This window comes from Eutrema salsugineum, unplaced genomic scaffold, assembly GCF_000478725.1.
Source record: "Eutrema salsugineum unplaced genomic scaffold, Eutsalg1_0 scaffold_9, whole genome shotgun sequence".
Taxonomy (NCBI): Eukaryota; Viridiplantae; Streptophyta; class Magnoliopsida; order Brassicales; family Brassicaceae; genus Eutrema; species Eutrema salsugineum.
The window spans coordinates 601,115-612,166 of NW_006256342.1; the positions used below are offsets into that span (position 1 = coordinate 601,115).

Here is an 11,052-nt window from a genome sequence, read left to right on the forward strand (position 1 = left end):
CGCAATAAGAATCTATCTTTATTCATCAAAGAGGCGAAGAATTGATTCCAATTCTCATGCAATTTGAACTTTGATTTATTATTAAATTTTAAAAGTTAACGCCATTTTTATTTTAGCCTAGCCAGAATAGTGTGCGATGATTAATTTATTGTACAAACAATTCGTTTAATACCCAGTATTTAATATATCTGGTAAAGAAAGACATTGTTTTTTTTTTGTTAAAAAAAAGAACATGGTTGCTATAACAAAAACACAAACCTTGTTTCTAATTAAATTCAAGTCATTAATACCTGGAAAATGTATTACCATGTATAGCTGCACAATCGTCAGTCCTACAAAAGCCAAAAAGGGTTATAGCCCCAGCAAGCTTTAACCAAAATATAAAATTAATAATGGAGTAAAGAAGAAAAACATATGGTAAAAAAAATAAAGAATAAAAGAGCTTTAATAAGTAGATGAAGAGGTCCCCGACAGTAACATTATCTTTACACATTGATGCATAATACTCCACATATCACTAAACCATGTAATATAAAGTATTGGTTCGATATTCTTATGTTGTTTTTCCCACATTAATTCCATATTCCTTCACTAAATATTGCTACAATAAACATTTCCATGTTTTCCTGTCATACTTAATGTAAAATCTATAATATATTTAAATTTTGTGATTTACTGGAAATTTAATATTCTTAGATCATATGCTCTCTCTCTTTTTGTGTGCATATCAATCTCAGCCATATTCATTGACTTATTCTTGTTCTATGTAAATATGCCATGGGACCTCCCACTCATATATATCAGGTTGGCCATTTTCCATGTAATTATATATTCGTCCAGTAAACCAAAAATTTTCTAAAAATATGCTATTAGTGAGCTAGTAATATATGATTTATGCAATTTAATTTAATATATTAACTACATGTATATGTAATTTTATATACAGATATATACGTTAAATGTATGTAAAAACGAGTTATCATCATTTGTAAAATAAGGTAATTTAGTAATTATCGTACAGATAGAGGAAATTAGAATTGAACGTCATTTTCATTTTAGGGACTTAATGAGTTAATTAAATTGTTTAATCACCCGGACGATAAACCAGTTTTTGAAATAAAGCTTTTTGGCATTGCTGAAGATCCAATTATCTAAGTTTGAGTTATCAACTGAGAATGAGATCAATAATAACAAGGCTGGTTTAAACGTTTGTAGTGGTAGACATCATTCTCATTTGTAAGCACGTATGTGTCTCGGTTAATTGTGGATGTAACCCACTTTTTCTGTTAATAAGAAAGTTTTGGAACTTTGATCAACAATTTCCCTCGGCCTGGAATCATCTTCTGATAATAATTGGAATCATCTTCTGATAATAATTATTAAAACGTAAACCATTCCTTCTCCATGTAGAACCTTGATTTTGAACCAAGGAACGTTTTTGTTGTATATAAAAAACAAATCCATCTAACGTTTTTGGATTGTAGGTGTTATTATAATTTTTGTTTCAAAATATACGGTCCATTAATCTATAACGAAACTCATCATTGCTTAGAATTGGATATTCAGCTCATAATTAGCCAAAAAGGTTTACCCTACCATAATGATAAATTCTTGTGGATTTTTTTGTTTAGATACGTATGTGTCCCGGTTGCAATATATAACGATGTAGACATACTATAAGTCTACTATATGACTATCCTCGTGCGGTCTTAATTGAATAGAATATATACTACTTTAATATATTCACCTTTGAAAGTCTATATTCTCGTTTTTATATAATTCTTGTCCCATTTATTTTTAGTTTTATCTGCCTATAAATTAGTAAATGTTTACCATGCTTAAATACGTATATACATCCGAGGAACAAAGTATAATACTGCAAAGATGGTTATACATCGTACTCATATATTACTTCTACAACAACAAAAGAGCATGAATTAACATTAATAGAGAGGAAAGACGACAACAAAATATTAAAATTATATCTTTAATTAATACCTTAAGTTCAAGAGAATTTTGAGATAGTTCAAAACATTTTAAAGGTTATATCAGAAAGGTAGAAAAAAAACTCCTATTTTTGTAAGAATTAATGCTTATATTACATACGTATATCTCTTTTTATGTGTATTTAGCTAACTCGTATAAGATCTCCGACGTTAAAACTTATCTTTTTCAAAAAAAAAATCAATATATGAATTGCGTTCATAATATTTTGTTATTAATTAAATTGGTGCAATATTTTAGAGTAATATATTTAAGACTGGCATGAATTACTTCATGTTTACGTATAATGCCCTTACTGGCATTTTTTATTGAAAGTAATTCAATTCAAAGGTACTCAAGCTTGGAGGATAAAAAAAACAATTGAAAAGATAGCGACAGTATCTTTTCACAAAGGAACGTCTGCGTACTAGTCTAAAACTTTAATTCTCCTCCTTATTATACTAACGATCAAAGAATATTTATTACCCAAATATTATTTTATTTTATTCACAAACAAAATAAAAAAGGAAGACGAGAGAGAGAGCAAAAAGCCGTCATCTGATCTCTTCAAAAACGCATCGTATTCTCTCACATTTTTGCATCACATTCGCTTCCTTGAATACTTCTTTTAGAGAGAGAAAGAGAGTGAGAGAGAGAGAAAGAGAGAATGTTCCATGCTAAGAAACCTTCAAGTATGAATGGTTCATATGAGAACAGAGCTATGTGCGTTCAAGGCGATTCAGGCCTCGTCCTCACCACCGACCCTAAACCGCGTTTGCGTTGGACCGTCGAACTCCACGAACGTTTCGTCGACGCTGTCGCTCAGCTCGGCGGCCCCGACAGTATGCACACCTCCAAACACAAATAATCTTTGATTGCTTTAATTAACCAAACAAGTAATTTCAAAAATAAGCTTTTGAATGTTTTTTAATATATTTGCAGAAGCTACTCCAAAGACGATTATGAGAGTTATGGGTGTGAAGGGTCTTACTCTTTACCACCTAAAGAGCCATCTTCAGGTATGGACACAAATATAAATTAGGGTTTTCTTTCCTTCATTGCTTTTAATTTTCTCTTCTCTTTATCTTTTTTTTTTGTTCCTTTCACTTGATAATATAATTATTATAAAATTATTTGGATCTATGGGTGCAGAAATTCAGGCTTGGAAAGCAGCCGCACAAGGAGTACGGAGATCACTCCACGAAGGAAGGTTCAAGAGGTGACTACTCTTCCTTTCTCTATCATATTAGGGTTTAGAAATTACACCATGTATGTGTATGTATTTATATTTTGATCCGTCGTCTTTTTTTCTAAAAAAAAAATATTTATATTACCGTGTAGCTTCTGCCATGGATATTCAGCGCAACGTAGCTTCTTCTTCTGGCATGATGAGTCGCAACATGAATGAGTATATATATCCTCTCTTCTCGTCAGTTTTATCTTCTTCAGCTATCTTTCTATATTAGAAGCAACTTAAATTTTGATTATTTGATCAGGATGCAAATGGAAGTGCAGAGAAGGTTACACGAACAGTTAGAGGTAATCAATTTATAAATATTTTATGATATTTAACTCTTACAAAACTTAATTTGATCCATAATATAGATTGTAATTGAAAAATATAGGTGCAGAGACATTTGCAACTGAGGATTGAGGCACAAGGGAAGTACATGCAATCTATATTGGAGAGAGCTTGTCAAACTCTAGCCGGTGAGAACATGGCAGCGGCCACCGCAGCAGCTACCGCCGGAGGAGGGTACAAGGGCAATTTGGGAAGTTCGAGTCTTTCCTCAGCGGTGGGTCCACCTCCTCATCCTCTTAGTTTCCCGCCGTTTCAAGACCTAAACATCTATGGAAACACAACCGATCAAGTCCTCGACCACCATAACTTCCATCATCAGAACATAGAGAATCATTTCACGGCCAACAATGCAGCAGACACCAACATTTACTTGGGGAAGAAGCGACCAAACCCTACTTTTGGTAACGAAGTAAGGAAAGGACTTCTGATGTGGTCTGACCAAGATCAAGATCTTGCTGGAAACCAACCGCTCGATGATGAGCATCGGATTCAGATACAAATGGCTACACATGTCTCCACGGATTTGGATTCTTTGTCGGAAATTTATGAAAGGAAGTCGGGTTTATCAAGTGATGAAGGGAATAATGGTGGAAAATTACTGGAAAGGCCATCGCCTCGAAGATCACCATTGAGTCCTATGATGAATCCTAATGGTGGATTAATACAAGGAAGGAACTCACCATTTGGGTGATACAGTAATTGATTTTGATATATGTGATGCATGAGAAGTGAGAACGAGATATATCTTTTGTCCATTATGAGCTTGAGTTAGTGTTTAGATGATGAGACCAAAAAACAAAATACAAAATTTCTTATATATGTTTGTCGATCGGATTAGTTTTGCTCGTGTTTTATTTGTACTGGAAGTCTGGAAATATATATATTATTGTTGTTGCTATAATATTTAGGATATCTATTCTATACATATATATATATATATTCGTTAATTTTTCTAGTCAACTATTTAAAATTGATCTTCTTCACATTGCTAGTCAGTAGAATGGCCGAGTGATTCTATAAATTTTTTTTTCAGCCACATAATGTTTTCGTGTGTTTTATGTTTTACTATTTTGATATTATTATGTTTTAAGCAGTTATTTTGTGCTACTATTCAAATAAATTGAGATCTTAAATAAAATCCAAATTTTTAGTTTATATATTTTTTGTACGATTTTCATGATTGACAGTCTTACCAAATTAGAGGCATATACCAAAAAATGTAATATACTAAAGTAAACATTAAAAAAAAAAAGAAGAAGATAGTTTAACCAGCGTATATTTGTTATATTACATATAATATGCCTTAACCAGTATATATATCTCATGCAGGAACGTAACATTTTATAGGACAAATAATGAACATTTATGGGTCAAGAATAGAGATCGCTCATGTTTCAAGGCATGTACGATAATTTATAGCTTTTGAAGGGCCCTTTGCTTTTTCATGAGTTAGTTATTTCTATCTCAAGTTAGTTTGTACTTGATGCCTTATAAATGATTACGCTAAAATGGGATATCTGCCTCGGGAAACTAATTTTAAATCAAACTTAAAATTAAAGTGTATGGTAAAAAACTCATGAGTAAATAAGAAAAGGAAGAGCAAAGCCAGTTATATTAATGATGATGATCCCCATCAAAGCAAAAGGTTTTAGGGTTTTGGGAAATCCACATGCAAACAGCAAGAAAAGCTGTAAACTTTGATTCAAATGTACATAGTCACTAGATTTTATATGTATCCATGTAAGTAAGTATGTATCTGTGTGTGTAGAGGTTGATAGCTGCAAGATCCTTTCCAAAAGAAATAAAAGAACTTGTCATAAGAGAAATTAACCGACACTGAGTATCTATCTTTCCTTCCGTAGATATCTTTGTTCTTTATTCTTTTCTTTCTTTTTTGCTTCATATGACCACTAATTAGTACTACATATATCTATTTACCAAAAAAATGATAACTAGAATTCAGTCTTAATTCCTAAATTTTAATTAAATACATAAAGTGGTAAATCGAAAGTTTTGCTTTGATAACGGATGATTTTGTTCACTCGATGCATCCAATTAGTCACACAACAAAATTCAAATTACGGCTCATATATATGTACTAATCAACTTTGTTGGTGATAGAGAGAGAAAAAAATATAAAGATCTGGTCATCACTGCAAGTTGGCATGTAAAAGAGAAAGCTCTCTCAGTCTCTCTCTCTAAGTCTCTCTCTATCTCTCTCTCTAAAAGCTGGGAAAAACAAAAGGCAGAAAGAGAATAGAAGGAGAAGAGAAGGAGAAGCATATATAGATAGAGATATAAACGCACTCCCATGTGTGCACTTCTCGAGGAAGCTTCTCTTCTCCTTTTACCTACGCCCCCACACTTCCCTCTAATTACGTTCCCCATAATTCGAAACCTATTTTATTAGACTAAACAAAACGTTTTTTGGCACGTCATTTAATTATTTACACCATTCATGCATTTCATCCAGGTATATATATATATTTTCAAAGTCTTACCTTACCTATATAGTATATACTATTATACATTTACCTAAATGTTAAACAAAAATTTGTTAGTAAAACATACTCTTCATTTTGTATCTTCTTGTAATCATTACATGCATTCAAATTCGGCTAGTTAAGCTCGGAATAACATGGAAACTTTAATACCAGTATACTATCAAATTCTCAATAAAATCAAAAAATAAATGTCAAACAGAATTAGTTTGATTAATCTGTTCATCTATAACCAACTAAACATAATTACAATATATATATATATGGATATTTTAAAAATTATTATATAATATTTTATTATGTAATTTGACTATTGAATTGTACGTATAGTTCAACAATCAGTGTCATAAGCAACTCATGTAGTGAAGTGGCTGAAACCCTGAATGCATTATTGGTTTGGGGAATCACAGTTCGATCTATTTCACTGTAATTTTGATATAATTAATTACTGTAGATGATAAAAAATATTCGGCTTCTTTTTTGGATCCAGGATATATAATTATAAAATTTTATAACAACCAGTGTCATTGTGAAGAATCTGAAGATGCATCATATGCAAATTGGATATGGAATGACAGTGATGCTGGATGCATGTTTAATGAATATTTTGTTGCACGAATCACACCAATTAAGCCTTAAGTTAACTATTTGAACTATTCAGTGCTTTTTATATTTTCCATACTTTTTCCGCATTTCACATGCATAAACGTGCATGTGATCGTAGCTTTACTTCCATATCATCATTTTTAAATAATAATAATTATTATTATAATTATAATAAAAGTTAATGTTTGTACGCATATCATATGGTAATTATTATGGTTGTTAAGCAAATTAAAGTACTTATAATAACTAAATAAAAGTAATAAAGGTAACGGTCTCATAGATGGTCTATGCACATTCTTCCATGCAAATTAAAAACAATCAATTTTCAACAAAAAAAAAGTTAAATACAATCATCTATCTAGGCACATTACGATCTCGACCTTGGATTCCATTTCTCTTCCCTTACTTCTTCTATTTCTCAAAGAAAACAAAAGAATATTATACTTCTTTTGATATTATATCTTTCAAAACTATACTTTATCTTTGGTATATGTGGATGTTGATCAATTGTCTCTTAACAAAGTAACAAAGTACATTCATAAATTAACTATTTTTCCCAAAAAAAATCCAAAATTTACGCATATATTTTGATAAGTAAAAAACACAAATTATTCATTTGTTACATTGCGAAGGGAAGAGAACGGCCCATTTGTATTTGCTGACGTCTGAAGAACGACACTTTTTTACTACAATGGCCAGTAAGAGTGATATTTATATTTGCATTTTACTTTGATGGGCCTCTAACATTGTCACATAACATATTATTTTCCTATTTTTTTGGTCAAACAACATAACAATTTTCTTGTTAACAGAAAAAAACATGATAATATCTGAAAACATAAAAGTCTAAACTAGCATTTTAATATGATGTCTCCAACCCCAATCAAATGTTAGACTATTTGTCATTATCATACAACCCAACATAACAAAACACCAACTTTTAGATTTTATAGAACCAAAATGTACATATAGTCGTCATATACCATCAACTAACCCGCCAATAAATTGATTTTTTGGTTATTAAATTAGTCCACGTTTACCGGGAATTTACATGACTGTGAATATTATTAATGTTATCATCTTCAAAAATATCGGCGGGAGGAATAAAGGAATCCAATGAAAGCCCAGGCACATCGAAAACGACGTCGTCTATCCTCCAGATCTCCTCCATCCTCGTCCTGCTATACTGCAACGACGTCTCTCCGAATCGGAACACTGTCGCAACGGCACGGCCACAATGCGCGACGGCGACTCCATCAACGTCGCGGTAATCCCCGATGCTACTTCCGATTGTCGTCTCCCAGTAAACCGCCTCGTCCTCCGGCGAGATCGTCGTGACTCTAGTGAGGTGCGAATCCTCCAAATAGATTAGTAGACCGCTCTTCTGGCAGAAATATCCGTACAGTGCGTGGCGTATAACCTCTGCCGGAGCTCCGGCGTCGTTCCGCTCTATCAATGAGTCACGATCGGCGGAGACTTTTAGGACGAAACAGTCATCGTCGCCGATTCTCCTCTCGCCTAAGCATTGGGCCTTTGCGAATAGACCTGCTGTGGTTTTTGGATCCAAGCCCTGTAAAAAGCCCAATTACAAAAGAAACGGGTTTATTAGTAATATTATACCAAAACATAAATGTGTCCGACAAATATTCGTTGGGGTTTGAACGACAAGAACAACAAAGCAAAAGATTTAAAAGCAAAAAAGATAAAGTCGAAAGACAAACGTTGATAATCCCAAGAAGTTCCCCCACTTTAAAATTGAATGAATGTAAGATCGTATTCATGATGGAACATATATATATATATACATGCATAATAGTAACACTCTATTTCATACATACATTATAATATGTACATTTTTAACCAATAATTGTACACAGTTTGTCAGTTACGTAACAGATCGTTCTGTCTCGCTGATAAATTATTTCAGTATCTCTAAAAATTAAAAGAAAATGAGTATATATAACCCCGACAATATTCTAGGGAAAAAACCTCATACCTTACTAAAAAGGGAACTAAAACTGAAACAATTAGCAAAAACATTATATAGAAGATTAGTAAGTATGCATTCGTTTTAAACAATAAATACAAATCTGCATTTCAATTTTAACAGATGACGTCACGTGACAGAAAAGGAGAGACCACGTGCGGTGGTGGGAGAGTCAAGAGTGGGTAATGTGGGGTCTTGTTTGATTTTGAAGTTTCAAAAGAAAGCAAAAAGAAAGAAGGAGACAGCTTCTCCATCACTTGTCAGGTTAAATATATATATATATATATATATTTTTTTTTTTTATCAGCTTTCGTTTCTAATTGGACAACGACTACTCTTTTTATCTCTTGAACAATCTTATGACGTCATCTGTGTTTTTCTTATGTAATTAGCCAAAGCATATGCAATTAATTTCCAATAAATCGAACTTAAAAAAATAAGTGAATAGATCGTTTTATAAACTATCATAAATTAGAATTCTAAACAGACCACAAACGATTAGAGAAATGTTATCAATGTGTTCAAAGCAATTTCTAATCTTTTTAAAACCTTTCTTAAACTACAAATTTGTGTGTATTTTTTTTTCATTATACATTTTAATAACCCCAAATTGTTTTTGTAACTAACATTTGGAGTGTTTATCAAAAGAAAAATTACCTGGATGAGACGACGAAGTGGACGTTGAGGGCCTTTAGCGGCGTGAGTACCGAGCCATGGCGTATGGCGCCAAACGGTCTTACCATCGGAGCCGGAGATGAGTTTAGTGCCACCGAGAACGAGCTCAAGAGACCACATACCAGGTTGCATCTGCCACAACACGAAGCAACCGCTATCTCCGCTCCGACCGTTTCCGCCACCGCCGAGTGTTTTAACGCTTTTACCGGCGGCGATCTCCGTCTCACAGCAGCTCATTTTCATTATCCCCGTCGCGTACATGTTCTTCGCCGCCTTAGCTCGCTTTAGACACCCCGTCGCCGCTAAGTATTGCTGTATTATATAATGCGCTGTCGAAGTCTCCTGTACATATTTATACATATAATTACTTGACAATCCATATATACATCCAAACAATTTATAGGTTTATGTATGTTTTCGGAGATTAAATTGGACATTATACCATTAAAAAAAGAAATTACTACCGATTTTTTTTCATTAATCTTATCTGAAAGACCACTATCTAAACGACTTTTAATTTCCAACTTAATTTATCAAATTAAAATATAAACTAACCATTTGGAAATTCCATTTACTTATTAACAATCACTATATAGTTGTGTTTACACAGTATTATTAACCTATTAGTTTTTAGATTGTGTTATATATATATATATATATATCTTGCATTGCAACAAAATTATTTTCTTAAAAAAGTATAAACGATCAGTTATATAGAGAGGGATTAAATGGTGATACTCACAAATGGGACATTCTTAATTTGAAAAGAACCAAGAAGAGGATCATCGGATAATAGGTCGGAGACGACGACGACGGAGATTGGAGCAAGAGGACAACCCAAAACGCCGAGCAAGAGCCTCAAGTCTTGCCCCTTGGCCACTACGTCGTAACTGTTGCACAGTGGCTGTACTGAAGGAGAAGACATATTTCCGGAAATGCTCTTTTGAACCTTAAACCATTCTCTAATCGCTTCCCATGAGCTCTCCTTCTTGGCCCTTTCGTCTTGCATGTCTGGATCTGGTCCTTCCATTAATGGCGTTAACGTTTGTGGCGGCGTTCCCCATCTTTGTTTCCTCCAGTATGATTTTGAGTTGCTCATTATGATCTGATGATTCCAAAGAATGATGATGATGATGATGATGATGAGTGTGATTATTTTTGATTTTTGGGTTCCAATATCTAATAGAATGGTTTTGTAATGAAAAGAAATTATTGGCATATGTATATATATAGAGATGTATATGTGTGTGTAGAGACAAAAGGGACATTTTATCAGTCCAGCGGTCCCATAAGCTTAACATTATTAATTTTAAATTCATCGAGTATTGACAATAAATAATTAGTTTGGATATCTCAAGTTTTCTTTGATAATTTAGTAACTCGATGAGAAATACATTAGCTTGTTATAGAATATTATATGTACTTAGTTATACATGATACATCTAATTGACAATGTTTGATTTGAGTCGTAAACTGCAAAGTTATTCAAAGATTGTGCGTAATTGTTATTTTTGTTCAGTTATTCCGTTATCTACACTTGCAACAAACAAAAAAAAATCCGTGAGTTTGTGTTGTCATTATAATTGTAGCTTCATGATTCTTTATCTTTTTGTATAGATTTTATATCTTTGTGGGATGAACAATAATAATTATGGTACAAATTCACCAATTATTATTCATACGTGTAAAGGAAATGTCAAATGTGGAATAGCGACTAA

The 11,052-nt window shown here is 32.8% G+C and overlaps 2 protein-coding genes across 2 annotated transcripts; one reads left to right on the forward strand and one right to left on the reverse strand.

The window, feature by feature from the left end:
* The first annotated feature begins 2,638 nt into the window (after positions 1-2,638).
* On the forward strand, positions 2,639-4,457 carry LOC18009273 (myb family transcription factor APL). Its single transcript, XM_006389828.2, has 6 exons — positions 2,639-2,825; positions 2,926-3,002; positions 3,136-3,202; positions 3,325-3,391; positions 3,480-3,522; positions 3,609-4,457. Exons 1-6 carry the CDS (start codon positions 2,651-2,653, stop codon positions 4,254-4,256), a joined length of 1,077 nt encoding a protein of 358 aa, XP_006389890.1. The 5' UTR covers positions 2,639-2,650; the 3' UTR covers positions 4,257-4,457.
* Positions 4,458-7,609: 3,152 nt separating this feature from the next.
* On the reverse strand, positions 7,610-10,471 carry LOC18009277. Its single transcript, XM_006389829.2, has 3 exons — positions 10,077-10,471; positions 9,317-9,676; positions 7,610-8,242 (listed from the first exon to the last, which is right to left on the reverse strand). Exons 1-3 carry the CDS (start codon positions 10,431-10,433, stop codon positions 7,709-7,711), a joined length of 1,251 nt encoding a protein of 416 aa, XP_006389891.1. The 5' UTR covers positions 10,434-10,471; the 3' UTR covers positions 7,610-7,708.
* Between the last annotated feature and the right edge of the window lie 581 nt (positions 10,472-11,052).